Here is a 24,217-nt window from a genome sequence, read left to right on the forward strand (position 1 = left end):
GTTTATTTCCGTTTCTGAAACTACTACGAGGACCCCTGCATAAGTTTCTCAAGAAATTCTCAAGTCCTCCATGGCTTCGAGGCTGGCCTCACGTTCCGGGGAAAGGTCAACTCAGAGAAGCGATCACCAACTACATTGTAGTCGAAGGCCATGTGGGGGAAGGGAGTTGCAGGCTGAATGAGGGCTAGAGACTGAGCACAGCGGCCACTCAACACCTTTATTGCAAACCACAACAGCTAATTAGAGAGAGAAAACAGAAGGGAATGCCTTGCCACAGTGGCAGGGTGGGGTGGGGGGGAGATGGGATTGGGGAGGGTGGGAGGGACACTGGGTTTACGGGTGGTGGAGAATGGGCACTGGTGAAGGGATGGGTTCCAAACTTTGTATGAGGGAAGTATAAGCACAAAAGTGTATAAATCTGTAACTGTACCCTCACGGTGATTCTCTAATTAAAAATAAATAAATTAAAAAAAAAAAAAAAGAAATTCTCAAGTCCTTTGTGGCTCTCCTTATTAACTGTCCTCACAGCTTTCTGTAGACTACTGAGCTGATTTTCATAGGTTTCATCTTCTTAGACAGCCTTCCAGATTAATACCCAGCTGGAGCCGAATATCTGCTCAGGCAGGATGGAGTCTTAGGACGACTCAACTCCCAGATAATAGGATCACCACACAACAATCTATTTCAAGAGATGCCTATTAGTCCACATGGACACTTAACATTTTTTATGTGACATAGTAAGGGAATACTGCTTATCTGCAAGCAATTATATTATTATATTAAATTATAATAGGGCAGAAGTATGACCATATAGGTAACCCAGGCATGCTTGGTCATCTGTTCCAGAGCACAGTTGCCACATTTTCATACCTTCTTTCCTATACTTATTAATGACCTAGAAATTCTCTTAAAAGTTTAAAATCTTTTAAACACAAAGCCACGCAATAGGGAAAAGCTAGGTAGGAAAAAGGGAATAGGATATGTGCAACTCTGTATATTAATCATAATTAATGGAAAAGGTAATTAAAAGCAACCTCTTCTTATTTTGAATGTGGGATGGAGAGGACATAAAATCAAACCTTGAAATTTCATTCCATTCTACAATTTTTAGACTAAGGATCATAAGAATCAAAAGTATGTCACCAACCTAAATCAGGGTTGTGTTGCATAAAACATAACATCTTTTTATAAAAGTGTCTATATTTACACGGGGCTGTGTGATATAAAGGCAAGAAACCTGCAAACTTAGATTTCAGAATTTCCTCCACTTTAGGCCAGAAAATGCCAGTTTTAATTCTCTCATGTATAAACAGAGAAAATAAGCTTTCACACAGAATTGTGGAGAGCAAGTGATAATGTAGTAAGTGCTCAAAAATATTCTCTACGACTCCCACTCACAGTATGTAGAGAAAGGGTTTATTATATTAAGAACTGATTAGTCAGAGAGCAGATTCCTTCCACTGTTAGATGCAGCCTTTCCACAGTGTCCAAGTAAACCAAGGCCTGAGTAATCCAAAGCCCAACAGAAACAAATTCTAGTTGTAACAATCGCTACCTGAAGCGAACTCTATGTGCTAGATGAGACGTTTAATCACCTTCAAGTCACATTAAGATAAACACCTGCAGAAACAAAGTGCAGTTCACATTTCACTGTTTATTTGCAAAATTCTAGCACCTAAGCTATTTATAAGAAATGGCTTATTTTTCAAATCTAAAGCTCCTTTTCAAAGTCAGCTGTATTTCCCATGCTGTCAGTTGCTGAAACAGTCTAGGATTATGGAACTTCTTATCTTGCTGCAAAATCACTCTGGTCTACTCTACCTCTGTATCAGTACTCCTCTCTATTACTCTCTAAATTCTCCAGTAAACAGGGCAACAAATAACTGTGTGGTCCATAGACCTATTTATTCATCATTATTATCATTATTATTATTATTATTTTAATTGAATCGCCATTACATAGTTACAAAGCTGTTTGTGGTTGGGTTTCAGTCATACAATATTCCAACATCCATCCCTCCACCAGTGCATATTTCCCACCACCAATACCAATGTCCCCAGTTTCCCTCCTATCCCCCCCTTTCACTCCCATCTTGTCTCTTTGCCTCTCTCTCTCTCTCTCTCTCTCTTTCTCTCTCTCTCTCTCTCTCTCTCTCTCTCTCTCTCTCTCTCTCCCTCCCTCCCTCCCTCCCTCCCTCCTTTTATGGAGCTATTTCTTTGACTCGGATTTTTTCCATTTTAATTGAGGACTAAACTGATGAAAGCAAACAATAAAATGCAAGCATCCAGAATCCTGGCTTCTCATAAAATCGGAGGAGTTAGAAACTAGCCATAAATTCTCACTTAGCAGCAGTATACTAAAGCTAAACAGAAGCTGCCTTTGACTTCTCATGAAATGTGAGCTCTTCAGTCTGCCACAGTCTCTATAATTTTGTCCTGTCTTCCACGTGTCTGAGGCTCCCGTTTACAAGCAATGTAACTGGCCTCAATGAGTCCTGTGGGTTGTTCCGAGTTTTCGAGCTGTGCCCAAGGCTTTTGACTTCAGGTTTTTAAACTGATCTCAAAAAAAAAAAAAAAAAAGATAGCAAAACAAAAGATAGGAGAAAATGCAATGGGGCATGAACTCATTCCTAATTCTAAGCAGGAGACTGCAAGGAAAGTGCGGGCCTCTGTGCCTGGCACATGTGAAGTGTGACATACATGTCAGCTGGCATTATAATCCGTATGGTCATTTTGCTATATTCTGTCAATAATCTAAATAATATTTCAGATAGTAAACAAGGAGTGTTTAAAAACTAAGAATGAGCGGCTGGAACAATAGATTGGCAAGTAAGGTGTTTTGCCTTGCCTGCTGCCGACCCAGGTTCAATCCCTGGTGTCCCTTATGGTCCCTTAAGCCTGCCAGGAGTGATCCCTGAGTACAGAGCCAGGAATAAGCCCTGAACACTACCAGGTGTGGTCCCCGAACCAAAAAAGAATCCCCCACAAATCCTAAAAACTAAGAATGAAAGAAATGCATCATAAGGTACTGGTACAAGAACAGGCAAACCAATGGCAAAAGAAGAAAGCCCTGGGACTCATGTGTGTTCTGAAGAATTTAATAGACGGGGACTGGTGAGATGGCTTGAAGGACCTGTGGGGCAGATGACAGCTCCTAGAGCTAGAAAGTTGGGCTGACTCAAACTCCCTAAGGAATCAGCTATTTAGTAATGGCACAAGGCATATGATGATAATCACCATTAGCACAGCCATCAGCTTTTTAATAGGGATGTCTTGATTGCAAAGCAAATTTTTAAAGAACATAACAATTTTTCAGACTGAAATGTCTGTTATAAATGAATAACACTTCGTATCCATTGAGTCTTAGGATCTCCAAGCATGTATTTTGCTAATGGAATGCCATGCCTCCTTCCTGACACTGACCACAGAACTCTAACGGCGCAAACTCACATCACAGTTACAGGACTATAATCCCATGGAAAGCGCAAAGCCACTGATGGAAAGCACAATGCTGTTCTTCAACCACTTAGAGGTAATTGTTGAGAAAGTCAATTTTTGTCTTTTATCTATTAGATCAGAGTATCAGTGCATTAGAATTGATTTACAGGGAATGCAGGAAAAGCAGTGAAAAGAAAGAAAATGCAGAAAAGATGGGTAGAGTGCTTCACACAGAGCTCTATGTACTTAAAGGAAAAGGAGCAATCTTCTCTCCGATGAACTCTCATGCCGCAAACAGCAATTCCTCCATTCACTTTAGAAACAGTACTTGCTTTAACATTATCTCCCAGGCAAGTAAAAACACTTTAGTTGCCGGACAATGGGTAAAACCAAACCACCACAGAGAGAATACTAGTTCTGAATGATAGCAGACAGTTGCAAAAAAGGGAAATAAATAGCATTGCAGCTTCTCACTAAAGCCTTCGGGTATTTAAAACAATTAAATATCTATGACCAGTTAAGGAGATTCAGAGAAAAACTGCAAGCAAGAGGGTGTAAATTAAGACAGCGATAAATGTCTTTCCTGAAAGATATACCCTGAAGATATCTTATCCATGTATTAAAATTAACTAATAGTGAGCCTAGGTAAGGAGACATGTTCCTTTTGTCCCCCAGTTTTTCTGCCACACCTAGTGATGCTCAGGGCTTACTCTTGGCTGTATACTCAGGAATTACTCCCCGTGGTGCTCATGGGACCATATAGGATGCCAAGAATCAAACTCAGGTTGGGGCAATGTGCAAGGCATGTGCCCTACCTGCTGTACTATCGCTCTGACCCCAGAAGATATGTTCCTTTTAAGGATAAAATCTGATTTAAAATATACATCTTATCAATGCACAATGTGCAGCACAGGAAAAAACCATGGCATCTTTTAATTAAACTCAATGACTACAGCAGTAGTTATTTTATTTTAGAAGAAACAACAAACTGATCCTTGAAAATAAACTGTTGTTTTTAAGTATCTTACCTGATTTAAATAATTTAGGCACTTTTCAAGACACCAAAGGCAACAAATGCAAGATTTCAGCACACATCGGGCACACGCATTTTCCTGGAAAGGAAGAAGAACTGAACTTATTAATACAACCAAAGACAAAAACAAAGCTGGAGAGATAGCACAGTGGGTCAGAGCCACTGTACGTGGCCAACTCGAGTTCAATAGCCAGCACCACCTCTGGTCCTCTGAACAATGCCAGGACTGACCCTTGAGTACAGAGCCAGGAGTAAGCCCTGAACACTGCCAGGGGTGCTCCAGTACAAAAACAAAACAAACATTCATACCATCATACAACATCTACAAATGTTAGGGAGATAATTTTTTAAAGATCTTTAATTTTATATACTTTATTTTTTATTGAATCACCGTAACAGTTACAAAGCTTTCATTATTGAGTTTCAGTCATACAATGATCGGACACCCACTCCTCCACCAATGTAGCTTTCCCTCCACCAATGTCCCCAGTATCCCTCCCACCACGCCCACTCCACACGACCCCCTGCCTCTATGCCAGGCACTTTCCTTCTTACTCTCACTTTGGGGCATTATAAGGAAAATAAAATTTTATTTTAAGTCACAGTTGGTATTGTGATTTATGTTCCCCCTCAAAGTGTAATTTTCATTTTCCCCCCAAAAAATTTTTTTTAATTTTTTATTAGTGCATCACCGTGAGGTATAGTTATAGACTTACAAACGTTTGTGCTTGCATTTCAGTCATACAATGATCTAGTGCCCATCCCTCCACCAGTGCCCATTTTCCACCACCAATGGTCCCAGCATCCCTCCCACCATCCCCATCCCCGTTTCCCTCAAAATTTAATAGCTGAATTTTTAAAATTAGTTTAATTCAAGATGTACCTGTTGCACATAAGCCCTATAGTGAGGTATATAAGACTGGTAGGGATTTGAAAACTAGGAAGAAAAAAAATGCTACACACAAAAGTGTTGAGATTGAGGGCTGGAGTGACAGCAGAGCGGGTAGGGCGTCTGCCTACCCGGGTTCGGTTCCCAGCATCCCATATGGTCCCCCGAGCACTACCAGGAGTAATTCCTGAGTGCAAAATCCTCAGCATTGCCCGCATGACCCAAAAAGAAAAAAAAAAGTGTTGAGATTCATAATCTGATAGAAATAGTAAGTCCTATGAGAGTGGAGAGACATCATGTGGGGGATAAGAAGAACCAGGGAAGGTCTGTGGGAAGAACGGGGCGTGAGGGAAGCTTTGTTGATGCACACACTATCTCCACTGTGAAGGACAGGGTCCGTAGAGGAGAGGGTCTGAGCCAACACGAAGGAAAAGACGGCACAGGACAATGACTGGACACATTTTGCTAGTGTATATGCAATGCAAGAGCGGGAGACCAGAAGGAAGGACTCGATACGTAATAAGGAATCGTATGATTCGCTACGTAAGGAAGGAATCGTACGATTCTCAAAGAACACACCCACAGTGTGGAAAAGACTGGCTACTATCCCACAAGCGGAACCCGAGGGCCGGCACGTGCCCACAGACGTTTCCAGAAGTGTTCCCCCTTACCTTTCCTTTGAGCTGACTGTGAATGTACATAAGGATCATCCGTGGAATTTTGACTAAGGTGATAATGAAAGACCCTTTTGCCACAGTACCAAGGTGGTAACGAATAAGGCGATTCACTGATGCCAAAATAGGTGTAAATGGCAAATTCCTTTTATCTCTGTATTTCAAATAAGGAGAAACCAAAAAGACATTTTAAACGACGGTTAGGCCAGGATAAAAATACAAAAATGTATTAGAGCAAGGTTTCTTAAGCTTTTTTCCATATATGACCCGTTTATGGCTGAGAAATTTTTGGAGGGGGCAAGGGATGGTTCCATAACAGTGCTGAGAAGGCCCTGGGTGCCGGGGACTACCCCGGGGTCAGGTGTCACCTGAGAAACCATTACACCCATCCTGGGCATATAAACATTTGCTGACAACCAATCATATGTTTATTTGAGAATAATTCTCAGCAACACCCCAGTTAATCAACCTAATACAGGGTTTCAACCCATAACTGGAGAAGTTCTGGTTCAGAGTACAAGTGCAATGCAATGAAATGTTCATTGTTCTGCTCTGCCTTAATGATAAGACACAAGGACTATATATATGCCATAGAAAATTAATGTTTCATTTCTTTATAATAGCTGTGTGATAATAATAATGACAATACTGTAAGTTAAATCAAACTATTCTAAAACCTTCGATTAACCAATATTTATAGCCAGAAAAATAGAATTTAAAAAAATATTCAACCTCAATCTGACACCTGATTTTTTTTTTCTTTTTAATCATGACCATTCACAGTGATGCTTAAAAAGGGACCCTGGGTCACTCCCTGCAATGGTCAGCCCCGAGTGCAGGCCTGAAGACTCAGTGTTCGGGGACAGCCAGGGGCCACAGCTAGTGGTGCTTGGTGGGACCAGGGGCGCCAGACAGTGAAGTCAGGCCTTGTGTCACCTAGGCACGTCCTCTACTGCTTGAGCTATCTCCGCTGTCTTGCAAGCTCATTTTATTTCATCTTTTAATTTAGCCACTGTGATCTACAAGAATGCTAATATTAATGTCTTAGGAATACAATGTCATGACACCAGACCCATCACGAAGAGTCTGGCATTTCATTTGCCCAGAAATCTCTAACCCCTATTTATAGCCTAAAGTTAGGAAAGGAACTGTGCTACTTGTTTCTGATCCAACCAACATGCAATATATGTTTATCTTTGGATGGGCTTTTCTATAAGAAAGCAAAAGTACATACATAATCACCATCAGAAGACTTATTCTACTTTCAAATATAAATTATACCACGAGCAGTTATTCTGATAAATTGTTGAGCTATAGAAAAGTATTTTTTTTAAAAAAATCACTCATTTTGTAAAATCCCAAATCGATTACCTGTAATATTTTTCATATTCCCTCCCAATAACTTTCCCTTTCCTCTTTGTGTAGAGGACTCCCAAGCTACACTCGGGATGCTTGAGGAAATCTTCCCGTGGGATATAGCCAACAAGGCAGGATGGGATGGCGGGATGGCCTTGAGCCCTGCAGTACTGGGGCCCCCAAGAGCCATCTGAGCAGGGGGTGGGGGAGAGAGGTGGTGCTGTGGGGAGGGGAGCACATACGGTATGTTGTGAACAGAATTTACACCTCCTTTGAGCTACCTTGCTCCCAACGACATTTTAGAGAATGAACTCTGACCAATGTCCTTAAAAATTCATCATTTCGATGATCTTACATTTTCTGAGAACACCTTCTTACCTCGTAAAGTAGTACGTCACTACTGCTCCGGCCACGGTCATCTGCTGACAAGCTAGAATAAACTCACTGATCCAAATCAGGCCCACCACATGGTACCACCACATGTACTGCAGAGGTCCAGAAACTTTGAATTCCACAAAGCCTTGTTCATTCTGAACCGCACTGCCTGGGAAAATATCAAGGAAGGAAAAAAAGAAATAAGCTTATGTGGTATATGGTTTATATATAAAATGCGGTTATTAGTCTAATTTCCAACAATAGGTCCTCAATCCCCAAACACAAACTTTATAATCACAGGCCTATTGAATTAAGGGCCAAAATTAATTAGCACTTAGAAAGTTGTGAAGTCAAACATTATACTATCAACGATTTTGATTTCCCCAGAGGCATCACATAAAGCTTTTAAAACATGATTTATTTTAATATAGTTTTTACCACATTAGCAGTTATTTAGTTTTGAGGTGAATTTTTAACTACTTCAATTTTTTTTCCATACTTATTATTTATCCTAAAATGACAAACCTAAATTAAGAGCAAAGAACTGAATCTATTCCAATCAATGCCTATGTTCTTACAAAAGTCAATATAGAATGAATGGTCAGAGAAATTATACACAGGTTTACTAATCTTTGTTTTTGTTTTTTTGGGCCATACCTAGCAGTGCTCAGAAGTTAATGCTGGCTCTTGCTCAGGAATTATTCTTGGCAAGCTTGGGAGATCGTATGAAATGTCTGGGATCAAACCCAGGTCAGTCACATGCAAGGCAAACGCCCTACCCACTGTACTACCATTCTGGCCCTTCAAGTTTACTAATCTTAAAGTACTCTTCAGAATGAAAAAACATTCAGTGTAACCTACATAACTAAGGATGACTATAAGCCAGTCTAACAGAAATCACGAAATCCCGTTAATCACTGATTTCTCGGGCGGGCTCAGTAACATCTCATTTCGTCCTTTCCCTGAGATCTTAGAAGTCTATCTCGACTCAGACCTCCTTACAATGTTGCACTGGGGGCTCTTCAGGGTCAGGGGAATGAGATCCAGCTTGTTACTGGATTTAGCATATGAATACACCATGGGAAGCTTGCAAGGCTGTCCCATGTGGGCAGGAAACTCTCAGAAAATTGCCAGTTTCTCCCAGAGGGAGAAGCAGGCTATAGATAGTAGGCTAAAGATGCATGTACCTTCTTGCCCGGACACCTGGCTGTCTTCCCCAGGGCCCCTCAGAGGGGATGGGCTCCAGCTTCCCTCCCCACCCCGAACAGAGCTCCCAGCGGCTGAAGACTACCGGAACCTAGCTATAGCCATGTTGGAGGCCCCTCTCCACACGTTCGGACAGGCCTCATGCATGAAGGTACCAACAAAGGAACCCAGGTGTGTGTAATCCCATCAACGGCCAACATCCAGAGAGACTTAAAAGCAAGCTCTCAGAAGAGAGTGATGCAGAGAGTCTCTTGCCCGCACGCCTGGCTGTCTTCTCTGGGGCCCCTCGGAGGGGATGGGCTCCAGCTTCCCTCCTGATCCCGAGCAGAGCTCCTGGAGGCCGAAGACCACCGGATCCTAGCTACAGCCATGCTGGAGGCCCCTCTCCACACTTTCAGACACTTTTTTTTTTTTGCTTTTTGGGTCACACCCGGCGATGCACAGGGGTTACTCCTGGTTCTACACTCAGGAATCACTCCTGACGGTGCTCAGGGGTCCATATGGGATGCTGGGATTCGAACCCCGGTCAGCCACGTGCAAGGCAAACGCCCTACCCGCTGTGCTATTGCTCCAGCCCCACGTTCAGACAGTCTAACAGAGAACTATTATTAAAATGCATCTAGGTTCAGGTAATTTCTAAGCTAGAGAATCCCAAGGATGCAAATTCAGCTTTGGTGATGACTGGGATTTGAGGCGACACCTCAGAGTGGCACTGCCTCCCGGAGTTCACGTCACAGGATCCAAATGTCTACATTTGTACCAGAACTTAACCAATAACCATCTCAAAACTAGAATGCAACTTCATGCCTTGTCTGGAGCCTCAGTGCAAAGACAATCTAAACACTGTAAACAGAGAAATGGGTTATTGAGCAAAAACAACTATTAGTTCCAAGGGTTACTGGGCTACTGGTTCCTTAAATGTCTGAAGACATCTTTTTTTGGTCTTTTTGTTGTTGTTCTTCTTTTGTTTTTGTTTTTGTCTCGGTGGGCCATACCTGGCAATGTTCAGAGCTTACTCCTGGCTCTGCACTCAGGGATCACTCCTGGGAGTGCTTAGGGGACCACCAGGGTGCCAGGGATTGAACCTGGGTCAGCCACATGCAAGGTAGTTGCCTGCCTGCTGTACTATCTCTTGTGTTCTCTCTGGTGTAAAATAGTTTAATGCAAATCAGATGTATTACAAAGAGGAAAAAGCCACACGTTTTCTTACCAGTAGTGCCAAGGAAAAGAAGTGTCATGATCCAGTATGCCCAAAACAAGACCAGGGCAAAGAACGTCCAAAAGGGTTGGAAGACGAGCAGTGGCAAGTGAATGAAGACTTTGCCAGCCACATGGAACAAAGCGATGGTGAGAGCAACACGTTTGCGCATAACCAACATAATCAGGAATAATATAACCTGCATGAAGAGAATAGAGGAAATAATTCCAATTGCTGTTTTTAGCTGTGAAAACACAAACTAAACAACAGTGGAAAATGTTTACATAACCCTTTATTACCCGCTCCTCCACCCCAAATGTCAAAGTATTGTTCTCAGAATCCCAATACGTTACTGACATTTATTTCTCTCTTTTTTTCTTTTTTGGTTTTTGGGTCACACCTGGTGATGCACAGGGGTTACTCCTGGCTCACACACTCAAGAATCACTCCTGTCTGTGCTCGGGGGACCATATGGGATGCTGGGAATGGAACCCAGGTCGGCCTCGTGCAAGGCAAACGCCCTACCCGCTGTACTATTGCTCCAGCCCCAACATTTATCTCTTTTGTAGCAACTATTATTTTCAACGTATAATTTATCAACATATAATTTACACATAAAAGGATTTCTTGATTTGTGAAGAAGTCTTAAAATTCTACTTTTCTCTTTTGCACTCATTCTGAGTCAAAATATGATGTTTTCCACTTGAATACATGTAAGTCTGTTACTCTACAAACAGGGGAAGGACCACAATCCACAAATATGAAAGCAGGAAGGTGTTCTTACTTTGTCTCTTATCTTTGGAACAATAGCCCTAAGAAGAGATTTCAAATCAGATTCAACCTTTGCTCCATATTCTACCTACCACAGAAAAGTCACTGTCACTGTCCTTCCGTAGCTCATCGATTTGCTTGAGTGGGCACCAGTAACGTCTCCACTGTGAGACTTGTTGTAACTGTTTTTGGCATATCAAATACACCGTGGGTAGCTTGCCAGGCTCTGCCGTGTGGGTGAGATACTCTTGGTAGCTTGCCGGGCTCTCCGAGAGGGGCAGAAGAATCAAACCCGGGTAAGCCGGGTGCAAGGCAAATGCCCTACCCGCTGTGCTATTGCTCCAGCCATAGAAAAGTATTCTTAAAATATATTTAATAAATATTTGTGCAATAATGAAAAATATCTTTTGGCACCAACAGTTTATGGTGCCATGCATCACTTCCGTTTTATGGTGCCTTTATTATTTTTTGTTTCTAATGCACAATAGAAAGGTTGAGATTGCTCACAGAGGGATTTTTCAGAGAAAGAAATGAACCAAAAATGTGAATATAGATTATTTAACCACAAACGTTAATTTGTAATGAGGCCAGTGAAGCGCACATAGTTTTGAATGTTACAAGTTCGAAAGGGAAAATAATTAGTGAACAAGTAAATGGGATAAGAGATGACCTTTTCTAAACATATTTTCTATAGTAAACTGAAAAGAATTACAAGAAAGTTATTATAAGTTATAAGCAATTATCCATGACTATTAATAGAGACTTTCTTTTTTTTTTTTTTTTTTGCTTTTTGGGTCACACCCAATGATGTTACAGGGGTTACTCCTGGCTCTGCACTCAGGAATCATCCCTGGCGGTGCTCAGGGGACCATATGGGATGCTGGGAATCGAACCCGGGTCAGCCACAAGGCAAACGCCCTACCCGCTGTGCTATTGCTCCAGACCCTAATAGAGACCTTCTTACTAGTGGAATTGAATAATCAAAACTTTTTGCAAGTTTGTTCTTTCTCTTGCCCCATCCCTCCCCCTAAACTTAGAAGGGACAACTCTCCTTTGGATTAAGAGGCAAGAACAGACCGGCATGAGGCTTGTTGCTTGGGGGAATACTTACATCCTCTTCTTGGTACATTTTTGTTGCATTTTATTTGGCCTTAATTAGACCAAGACCTTTCAATTGCGCATTCACTGTACTGAAGATCAGCACAACTATCCCTAAAACCACCACCCTGAAAGAGCCACATAAGTGAGAACTCACTGTGAACACTGTTGCAGAAATGGCATAGATGAGGAGGGCCCGAAGATTGTCTTCAGCTATCTGAAGCTGCTCAGGTATAACTGTTTCTTTGGGAGACCTTCTTTGCTTTGCATACAGCCACCAAAGTACACCCGTGCCACCTGGAGACAAAGAAAAAAAAAAAGAAACAAAGAAAGAAAAGGAAAATGGGGAAGTCAACAATTAGCATAAGGTTATATAACATGAATCCTTAATGTTCTGGCTCCTTCTTGTGCGTCATTTTGGAACTGAAAGAGTAACAATTCAATTGGCCAGGAGGTGCATAGCTATAATCTTTTATCAGCAAAAGACATGCTCTAATTATTCCACAAAGTCCTTTCTTATTAGACACTTACAAGTCTTTCCATTATGAAATAAACTTCCTTTTACTGCCTGTATTAATTGACTCTGAAGCCAACAGGGAGTGGGCAATAACAGACACCCTTGAGAAGAGACCGTGTGTTCAAGCTTGGGGGCCTAGTGGAAGGAAGTCGGAACCACAGGAATCAGCAATGAGGCTGAGGAAGGCAAAGACTTCTGTTACAGTCATCACAGTAATCCCAGAGGACAGCACGGAGTCATGCAGCTGATGAAATGATCAGAATAATGCATAAATGAAGATCAAAAGAGTTGGCAGGAACAAAGAGAGGACATCTTTGGTATCTTGTTAATATGGGTTGATAGAAGTTTTTATCGTCACCAGATTCTGACTCAGATTCTGAGGACTAGACTGAAGAGGGAGACAAATATGACCCCTTATAAGAGAGCTACACCAGGAACTTTCATTTATATATTTTAGTTTAGCTTAATTTTTTTTTGCTTTGGGGGTCACACCCGGCGATGCACAGGGAGTAGTCCTGGCTCTGCACTCAGGAATTACTCCTGGCGGTGCTCAGGGGACCATATTGGATGCTGGGAATCGAACCCAAGTCGACACCCTACCTGCTGTGCTATAGCTCCAGTCCACACCAGGAACTTTTAATCAGTATGTTAATTAAACATTTTGCATACTCATAGGATATACTGATTTAGGGATGGGGAAAAAAAACACATTGAATAAGTTCCTATCTTCACCCTTCATGGAGCTTATATGTAGGGACGGAGAAACAAAAAAATAAGGAAACAAGCAAAAGCATAGTCTATTAAATGTTAAAAAAAAAAATGTTGCCCAAGAGATAAAGAGTGGGGATAAGGAGCTTGCCTTGCCTGACACCATGTAGCCAAGTCTTGATCAAATCCCTGGCATTAGGTGTGATTTTCCAGTTAATCACTTCTGAGCAGAGACCTAGCCACTGAGGAGGTAGGTGGGGGGTGGGAGGGGACAGGAGGAAGAGAGGGAGGGCGGGAAGGAGGGAGAGAGGGAGAAAAAGGAAGGAGACTGGGTAAGCACTGCAGTGTTACATAAGATGTATAAGAAATGCATCACTGCTGCGCTGATATTTGAACAAGAGAATCAAAGACAGGAAGAAAACAATCTACATAATCTAAGGAAAGAATATTGCAAAATAGCTCATCCTATGATGCCGAAGTGAAGCCATGCCGGGCAGAAAGGGAAGAAAGGCACTGTGATTTCAACAATGAGCAAGGAGGAACGTGGTAAGAGATGTGAGCAGGTATTGCTGGGAACCAGATCGTATTGTTGAATTGTGCCTGGTGGGACATTATAAGGAAAGGGAGATGCAGAGTAGAAGTGAAATACTCCAGTGGGCAAGATAAATGCCCAGGAGAAAAGAAACTAAAATCAGATCTATCCAAGTCTACTCAACCTCCCTCTGTACTCAAGTATTAAGCATGAATGAGGTGAATGGAAGTCCCATTCTCTACCTGCTGACAAATACTGAATATGAATTATGTTTCTACTAAAAAGATGTTGTAAATAAGTGAAAACAGCAAGTCTCTGGAAAACATTTCAGTGAATGGGGAAACCTCTTTTCAAGTCTTGAAGGCACCATAAACTTGTTCAGAAAACTGTTTAAGGGAATGAAATACATTCTCTACTAACATTATTGGAGAAAGGTAAATACAACGAGATGACGAAACATCAGAGAAGATACAGGACATATTTATTAAACATTTAAATTTGTGCCAGGAGCTGTGTAATAAAGGCAATCATATTTACCATAAATACAGGGCATTTAAGAAAGTTAACAAGAACATAAATGCAGTAAGTAAAAGGGCTGGAATTCAATCTAGTTTTGTGACAAAAATTAGCCGTCTGTTATAAACTGAATGTTTGTATCCTCCTGATGCTCATATGCTGAAATCCTACCGCCCATAGTTTGGAGGTGGATCTATCAGATGATTAGAACTGAAGAGAGGAACCCTCATGAATAGGATCAAAGCTCTAATAAGGGAGATTCTGGAGAGCTCTTTCACACCATCTGTAAAGACACAGAAGACATGAAGGACCAGAAGCAAACTCTCAGCCAACACTAAATCTGATGGTGCCTTGTTCTTGGAATTTGGTCAATCAATCTTTAAAGGGGCTGGAGCGATAGCACAGTGGTAGGATGTTTGCCTTGCATGTAGCCAACCCGGGTTCGATTCCTCTGCCCCTCTCGGAGAGCCTGGCAAGCTACCGAGAGTATCTCGCCCGCATGGCAGAGCCTGGCAAGCTACCCGTGGCATATTCGATATGCCAAGAACAGTAACAAGAAGTCTCACAATGGAGATGTTACTGGTGCCCGCTCGAACAAATCAATGAGCAACGAGATGACAGTGACAGTGAATCCTTAAAGATGCCTCTAGGTTCAATGTCAGAGTTATGTCTATGTTTTCCTCTATGAACCTATGGTGTCAGATCTGACATCAAGGTCTTTAATCCATTTTGACTTGAATTTTGTACATGGCATCAGAAGGAGGTCCAAGTTCATTTTTTTTTTTCTGCATGCAGCCGACCAGTTTTTCCAGCACCATTTGTTGAAGAGACTTTCCATGCTTCACTTCTTGTATTTGCTCCTTCAATGAAGACTGACTGACCATGTATCTGATGGTCTATATGGATTTTTAATTCTCTTCCGCTGATCTGATGTTTTATCCTTATTCCAATACCATGCTATTTTAATTGTAGTACAGTTTAAAGTTGAGAAAAGCCATGCTTCCCATATTCTTTCCCCAATTCGTTTGGCTAATCAGGGGAGGGGGAATTTATTGTTTCATATGAATTTCGGGAATATTTGATCTGTTTCTTTGAAAAATGTCCTGGGTATTTTTATTGGTACTGCACTGAATCTACAATACATTAAAGAGTATTACCATCCTGAGGGTGTTAATCCTGAGAGAATTTTAAGAGATTTTTTTTGTTGTGATTTTTTGCCACACCTTTCCTTTGGGGCTTAGGGTACTATATGTGGTGTTAGGGTCAGCCACCATCTGCACCTGTATGTTAATTGCAGCACTGTTCACAATAGTCAGAATCTGGAAACAACCTGAATGCTCAAGAACAGACAACTGGTTAAAGAAACCTTGGTACATCTACACAATGGAACACTATGTAGCTGTTAGGAAAGATAAAGTCATGAAATTTGCTTATAAGTGGATGGTCATGGAGAGTATCATGCTAAGTGAAATGAGTCAGAAAGAGAGGGACAGACATACAATGACTGCACTCATTTGTGGAATATAACATAATATGAGACTGACACCCAAGGACAGTAGATACAAAGGCCAAGAATATTGCTCCATAGTTGGAAGCCTGTCTCATGAACCTGGGGAGAAGGCAGCTGGGATAGGGATCACTAAGTCAATGATGGTTGGAGGGATCATTTGGGAGGGAGATGTGTGCTGAAAAAAGATAAAGGACCAAAAGTGATAGCCTCTCAGTATCTATATTGCAAACCATAATGACCAAAAGTAGAGAGTATGGGGGAAACTGTCTGCCATAGAAGCAGGGGGAGGGTTGGGACGGGAGGGGGAAGGATACTGGGGACATTGGTCATGGAGAATGTGCACTGGTGGAGAGATGGATGCTCGATCATTGTATGACTAAAACTCAAACATGAAAGCTTTGTAACTATCTCACAGTGATTCAATATAACAAAACAAAGCAAAAACCGGGGTTAGCCGTATGTTAGGCAAAAGTCTTACCCACAGTACTATCTCTCCAGTCCAAGAGGATTTTTTCCTTTTATTTATTTATTTAAAAAATTTTTTTAAATGAATCACCATGAGACACAGTTACAGACTTACAAACTTTCATGCTTACGCTTCAGTCATACAATGATCAAGTACCCATCCCTCCACCAGTGCCCATTCTCCACCACCAATGGTCCCAGCATCCCTCCCACCACCCCCACCCCATCCCCCCCACCCCGCCTTGCCTCTGTGGCAGGGCATTCCCTTTTGCGCTCTCTCTCTCTCTCTCTCTCTCTCTCTCTCTCTCTCTCTCTCTCTCTCTCTTTCTCTCTCTCTCTCTTCTTTTTGGATGTTGTGGTTTGCAATATAGATACTGAGTGGCCATCATGTTCGGCCTATAGTCTACTTTCAGCTCGCATCTCCCAATCCAAGGATTTTTTTTTTAAAGGCGCTAACAGATAACCCATATTACATGTTCTTACAAAACGTAAAAAAAATACAGAAAATAAAATGTCAATAGACAGAATGATAATAAAATTCACACACATACACACACACACACACAAGATTGAATTAGGTATAATTAGCAATACTTCAGAACTTCAACACCTTAAAGTAGCTGATCCAGATCTTTAAAAAATATAAGATAAAAGTAAAGGAACAGGTCCTTCATCTGAAAGGCAGAGAATACTGAAGAATTAAGTGAAATTTTTAATTAAATTAAAATTTGATTCCTTTTTAAATTTTCATTTCATTTCTCTTTACTTTTCTTCCTACAGTGGTTCTGACAGAAAATTGTTGGCCCTTTATTTGGATCACTGGCAAGGTTTGCATCACACCTGACAATGTTTAGGGCTTTACTCCTGGCTCTGTGCTCAGGGATCACTGTGGATGGTGCTCAGGGAACCACAGGTTGTGATGAGGATCAAACCAGGGTCAGCTGCATGCAAGGCCAAATGCTTTATCCCCTGTACTAGTTCTTCAGCTCAGCCCTTTAGGAGAAACCTCTCCACTTGCTTTTTTTTAATCCACATGCCACTGATCCTGCCATTTCATTTGTTTCAGTAGGCGCCCACCGAACTAAGTTCAGTATAATCCACTTATCAGACGTTTTACAACTCATCAATTAATTCATAAACCTTATAAGAGAAAAAAAAATACTTACATCAGTTCATTCTGAATGGGAGTATTAAAACATATTACTTTAAAGAAAAAAAGGAAAAAAGAAATAAGAAGCTTACCAAGTGAACCCAGAATGACCAGGATTGTTAAGATCCACACAAGTATTCTTGAAATATATCTGATTATCACCATCAAAATCATGGAGAGAACTGCAGGGAAGATAAATAGAGAAAAAGTGGAAGATTACTCAAAAACATTGGAAAATAAAATTTTAAAAAAACACAACTTTTTCCACTGTATTTCCCTAGGGAAATAATTTGTTGCTATTGACAAGCTGATGAACCCATACTAAGGAAAAAAGGGAATGAGCTATGTTTGCACTTTGATTCTGGTACTTGTGTCACCTGAACAGCATTATTTGAAACCAAAGGCACCTAACTGTGGGCTTATTTAATGGTAGAAAATAAAACATGCAATGCACATGATGACTCAAAAACAGCAAAAAACTGTTGTGGATTCACCACAGAAGACACTGAAACTTACATGCAAATTTACATGCCAATTAAAGTGCAGACAATGACATGTTATGGTTGTGACAAGACAACTTAAGACACATAGATCAGATAAACTGGTGCTACACCTCTCTGCTCTAAAGGTTTTGGGATCAACTTCTCAACCATCAGTCTAAATATGCTAGATAGAATTGTATCTTTTTCTCATTTCTCCTCTAAAGTTGAGGGATGGTTTAATCCTAAGGAAAAATATCCCTATGTCTTTTCAAATCAAAAGTCCCCTGACCTCGGTTTATAAACTGAAGTTAGGAGTTCTGACAGAGAAGTTTTTCTACAGGGAGTAAAATTTATTAAGTCAATTCCTATATTCACTTCAAGCTAAAGGAGAAAATTCTTTTAAAGTAATAATGTGCTCATTTTTAATTATACCAAGACCCATTTAACAAACAAACCAAGATCCTGAGTATCAAAGTAGAAACTGTGGATAGAAAATAGAATTCCAAAAGCTTCATAGTGTTAGTACTCCTATTTTTAAGGGTTGGATTTTTTTTTTTTTGCTTAACATATTCAATTATCTCAAAAATCAAATAATTTGTTAAATAAAATGCTACACTGAGTCAACTTTCTTCAGACCATCTGCAAAGCCAAATAAATAGTTGGGATCTGTGACTAGGTAACATTATTAAGTTACTCTCTTTGCAACAAAGAAACCAAAAACCAGACTGTAGTATTTTAAATATCACAGAAATAACTTTTTTACATAGACAGCATTATTTCAATTGAGTCACATACTAGCCAAGCAAAAAGAAAACAATCTCTAAGGACAAGACAGAAATATTGCTGTTATGTTTTCAATGACTGTAATTTTTGTTAAAGGCGTAAGTACTAATTTTACTTATATCTTAAACAACTTGTTTGGCTCCAACCAGTTTACTTCTTCCAACTAAAAATATCTATAAACACTGAAATGGCTACAAATTAGCCCTCAGGGTACTAGAGAGAGTTTATATCTTGACAGGAACATCTTTACTTGACTGCTGCAACTATTTACTGATCAGAAAACTCAATGGCTAACAAGTGGAGGTTTCCTAGTTTTTCAGCAATATAGCAATTTTTATAAACTGTACCAATGAAAATATTTACATATTTCAAAAGCATTTATTATAAATGTGTGTTCTTTGAGAGAAGTATATTTTTAAAAAAACAATGTGGTCATTTGTAAGTAAATAAATCTGAAATCATAACTAACACAGTAGTGGTGCTGATTCACTTTTTAAAAGTCTATTGTATTCATACTAAAAGGTATTATAGACTTAGTACTAACAAAGCTTGGGAAAACACCAATTATCTCCAATGAGTAAAATAGCAGGGAAGTGAGTTTCAGATAGATATATAAGTACATATACATTTAATATGTATATATTTGTAATATATATTATCTGAAACAAGTATTTTGGCTATAGGAAAGTAAACATTTTACAAGTATCCCCAGTTGTATTTATATTTTGGTTAAAAGACAGAACAGTCTTCTACTGCAGTACTATGCAATAGCTAATAATGAGAAAAACAATTACCTAGTGATAATAAGCAAAGTCCCAATATAATTTCTTTGCTGGTCATTACTCCACTAATCAGCCTGTGTAAGACACTATTGTCACTGACAAAGGTGATCAGGGCCTCTGCAAACTTGGCATAGCAGGAAATGTTCACAGGAGCACAGCGATGGAAGAATGGAATAGGTGCACTGGTGACACAAGAAAAAAAAAATCAGAAAAAAAATTACTCCTACTTAATATAAATGCCACATCAAACACACAAATGAAAGGTGAATATGGTGCAATACACTCCACCCTCCACACATCATAATGGAGCTAAGAGCTGTGCGCTTAATGCTATGGAGATGACGGTCATGGGGAGTGATGCGAATCTTACCACAAGCCTTACCAAAGAGGGTGGAGTGCATAATCCAACAGAAGACATTCCCCTCCCCTTCTGAAAGGAATCACACACACATGTACACACACATACACAACATACAAAACTACCAAAAGCAAAACCAAACACTTAAACTCCTCAGCCTACACATCTATCAATCAATAGACAGATGACCAAACTTACACATACTGTATTGAACTGAAAATAATTTTTTGCCATAAGCGTATTTAAAAATAAAATGCACACATGCTTTTGCTCGAAACGTGCCACCATTAAGAAAATATTTCTTTTATCAGATGACATATAAAAACCTTAGATTAAAAAGGGTTTTAAGGGCACAAGCTCAATAATTCTCATATAAATAAATCATGCCAAGACATCAACATAAAGCATAAAATGCAGCTACTTAAAATGAAAACTATGAATACTAATGTATGGAAACACTGATGATGTAGTAGTAAAGGGGAAAAACAAAAATGTGTATCTAATGTGATGATTACATTACCATACAAAAGATATATATGTAAGAATAAAAAAAAAAAGGACAGTATAAACAGGTGAAAATTCTCTAGTTAGGGAAAAGAGAGGTTCTGGGCTATTTTGTCTTTATATATAATTATTATGAGTTATCTGTGTCCAATAAGAGGTCATCACTTATATCAAATTTGTCTTGCCAACAACTGTTACTTGGGAAGGACAAACACTGTATGTGAACTGCAACATCAGTCTGGGTTGTGGTGCTTTGGCCCTCAGTCTCTCCTAGCCTGGTACCTAACTTGACAATCTGAGATTTTAAACAATGAACTATGTCTAAGCCCTCAATTATATCTGAACTCTTAGGGGGGCTGACATGAACATCCTAGGATATATTTACGCTTATGTATGAGTTCAGTGAAAACAGCCATTACTAACTATACTCTGTATTTGTGGTGCTATTTTTAGTACCAACAGTAATAGCTCTAACATAACATTTTGACTGGAATTATATTCCTGTAGTTCTATTCTTGGTTGGAGGCATATTTTGGCCAAACTGGCGGATCACATTAGAGGGATTCGCACCAAATTTCAAGATTTCTAAGAAAACAATTTCATGTGACCTGAAGTTAAAAGTATTTTGTTTCCTTCATCAAAAAATACTTCAAGTAAGAATATAAACAAACTCATAATTTTCTTTAACTGTTGTTAATCTGGAAATACTGAAAGTAACAATAAGCAAAATCTTCCATATTTTTAAATTCTGAAACAAGAAAAATACATAATTTTATTACTTTTTTTGGGAGGCCCACACCAAGTGGCATTTAGGGGCTATTCCTGGCTCTTTGCAAAATAGTGACTCCTGGTGGTACTCAAGGAACCATAGGTGGTGCCAAGGATTGAACTGGAGTCGATCACATTACTAGACAAGTGCCTTGACCCCTGAACTATTATCTCTCCTAACTCCTATATAATTTTAAATTAATATAAAAATACAGTTTTATATTACTCGAGTAAAATGTATACCAAAATAATGATAATGCATATACTACAAATACTCACAAAGGAAATGTATTCCTTGATATACTTTTGTATGTATGTGCATTTATATACTTGTGCACAACTGTATTTTGCACATACATTAAAACAGAGAGGAGAGGTCAAACTTAATATTCAAGTTTTGATAGTTTTTCAGAAACTGAAGAAAGGAATGCAATAGATGCAAGCCATTACTTTTTGATGAAAACTTGTTTAACTAATTATATAAATAATAAATTACAGAATATTTTTGGGGGGTCTGGAAGATATTTTCTGTAAATTGACTTAGTTAAAAATATTACATGAAAAAAGGAGTAACTCCAAGTTCCCAAGACAAAGGAGACCAAAAAAAAAAAAAAAAAGAAAGAAAAACACCCATCCCAAAACATTGAACTGACATTTTTTTCAAGCTATTATTTAGCTTCTCAATGATAAGATCCTGATAATACTTAGCCATGTTAATGTCTCTAAAGACATCTATCCATAATTATTTGGGGGTAGAGGTGTTGGGTGACACCCAGCTATGCTTAGGGCTTACTCCTAGTTCTGTATTCAGAGGTCACTCCTGGTGAGGCTTGGGGAAGCACACGTGGTACCAGGGATCAAACCCTGGCTGGCTGCATGTAAGGCAAATGCCTTAACATTGTACTATCTCTCTGGCCCTCTAACCATAATTAAAACCCGGTTCTTTATTTTTCAAAAGGAAAGCCCTTTCTGCTCCATGACTATTTTTTCATTTGCTTTTATTATCCTATAGTCTCTGATAAAGATATTTTTGGAACTCATTTCCCTCCAATTTTGAATACAGAATATACCCAACCTAAGGACACGGATATCTTTTTCTTCTTTGGAATACCTACCAATTTTCTTGCACTCCTATCAGATACTAGTAATTGAACTTTATTTATTTATTCATTTTATTACGTAGCAGTGCACCTACATCTCCAATATCTTAACAAGATTGTGAGGCATTTTTGAAATAAAAAACAAATGTGCATCATTTCCAAAAAAGAGGAAGGAGTGTGTGATAAAGAAGAAATACAGCAGACTTGGGTTCACAAGATGTGGGTCATTTTCCTAATGTTACCCAGCTGTGTATTGCCCCATTTCTGTCTTCCTCAGTTTCTTCATTAGCTGAAAGGCCAGGTGTTAAATCCTTTGAGAGTCTTTGCAAACAATAATAACATAATAATCCACATGTACCACCCCGGTATCTCTAACATTTTTCCGCACTAAATGCTAATAGTTTATTTGAAAAGCAAACAATCATACTCAAATACCAATCTTTCATTTTTAAGAGGAAACGTTACATAATATCTGCTCTAAACTTTATTCCGGTTTGGAGCTGGAGCAACAGCGCAGCAGGTAGGATGTGTGCTTTGCATAGGGACAACCTTCGTCCGGTCTCCGGCACCACAAATGGTTCCCAGGAACTCGCCAGGAGTGAGTCCCGAGTGCAGAGCCAGGAGAAAGCCCTGAGCATCGAAGTGCAGGGCCTCTAGCCCCCTCCCGACCGCAAAAAAACTTGTGTCAGGTTTATACTATAACTGGCAAACTGGAAAGAGTGATTTCACAAATATCTTTCTGGGAATTTGAGCAAAATAATTTGAGCAATTCAAATTGTCTCTTACAATTCAATCCATGTCAGTTAAAAAATAAAATCTGGCAGAAGCTGGGCAGTTAGCTCAAAGGATTGGAGCATAAGTGGGTGGCATGGGTTCAATCCCTGGCACCACATAGTCTGCTTAGCACTCCTGGGGAGCACTTTGGGAGGAGCTCTGGGCACTCCAAGAGTGGTCCAACCAGCCCCTTTGTTTATTAATAAATAAACCAATAGCTTAAAATTTGAAATTATACAGTTAGCACAATCTGACAAGCCCTAATGTCTTTACTGGTAGCCGAAAGGGTCAAAATCTGCTTTGAGTGAAAGGAATGACAGAAACACAAAATGTAAACAGAAATATGAAAGAACATATATCTGGACACAGTAGTAAAAAATAAAAATAAATATTTAGCATAAAAGTGAAAAGTACTAATTTCTCTTGTCATTTTCTTGGCAAAAACATTGTACGTCATGAGTTATAATACTTAAATTTATGTTATTACTTAAAAAAATTCAAGTTATTAGGGCCGGGGATATGGCTCAGTGGTAGAGCACTTGCCTTGCATGTGTGAGGCCCTGGGTTCGATCCCTGGCAATGCAAAAACAAAAACAAAAACAAAACCCCTAAGTAATTACAGATCATAGCACTGAAATAGTTCATCTTAGTTTTCCATTTAAATAATTAAAATACCATATAATATAATGAACTTAAGACAAATTTGCTGATTTCATATACTCCTCAGAAAAGGGTAGTAAGAACCTAATATATGAGATCACTTCTGCTTTAAAATCCAACCTAAACGGCACATATCTACGCTCTTAACTAGGAGAACAAGCATAAAGAATTCTATTTATATTATTTTTCTACTCTTTTAAGTCAACAGTATATTAAATCTTTAAAAAGTCAATGTCATTTCATTAGGAACCAAGGCTGTTTCACATTACTGAAATGGTGGTTAATAGAACAAAATGAATTTATAATGAATCTTTTATAGTTTCTTTCAAATGAGCCACTCATAGAAAAATTGTATCTTACCTTGGCAAATGTATTGGCCATTTGCCTTTAAGTCAAGAATGTCACAGTTATTGAGCTCAAAGTATGATGACAATGTCATGTGCCTTGCCAATAAGATAATTAGTTTTAAGTTTCAAGTCATAGATTAGCAATTACACATAATATTTTGTTTTGTTTTGGTTTTGGTTGGGGGCCACACCTGGCAGTGCTCAGGGACTTCTGACTGCACTC

At 39.5% G+C, this 24,217-nt stretch overlaps 1 protein-coding gene across 1 annotated transcript in view; it reads right to left on the minus strand.

Annotated features, from left to right (window-relative positions):
- Positions 1 to 24,217, minus strand: part of SLC44A1 (solute carrier family 44 member 1) — a 166,922-nt gene that overhangs the window by 25,495 nt on the left and 117,210 nt on the right. The window contains exons 6-12 of the mRNA XM_055125977.1: positions 19,496 to 19,665; positions 17,529 to 17,618; positions 12,196 to 12,335; positions 10,182 to 10,368; positions 7,769 to 7,934; positions 6,032 to 6,188; positions 4,467 to 4,550 (exon numbers count right to left, since the gene is read on the minus strand). Of these exons, the coding sequence (XP_054981952.1) occupies positions 4,467 to 4,550; positions 6,032 to 6,188; positions 7,769 to 7,934; positions 10,182 to 10,368; positions 12,196 to 12,335; positions 17,529 to 17,618; positions 19,496 to 19,665 (994 nt within the window). The remainder of the gene's footprint in view (positions 1 to 4,466; positions 4,551 to 6,031; positions 6,189 to 7,768; positions 7,935 to 10,181; positions 10,369 to 12,195; positions 12,336 to 17,528; positions 17,619 to 19,495; positions 19,666 to 24,217) is intronic.

This window comes from Sorex araneus, chromosome 1 (genome assembly GCF_027595985.1).
Source record: "Sorex araneus isolate mSorAra2 chromosome 1, mSorAra2.pri, whole genome shotgun sequence".
Lineage (NCBI taxonomy): Eukaryota > Metazoa > Chordata > Mammalia > Eulipotyphla > Soricidae > Sorex > Sorex araneus.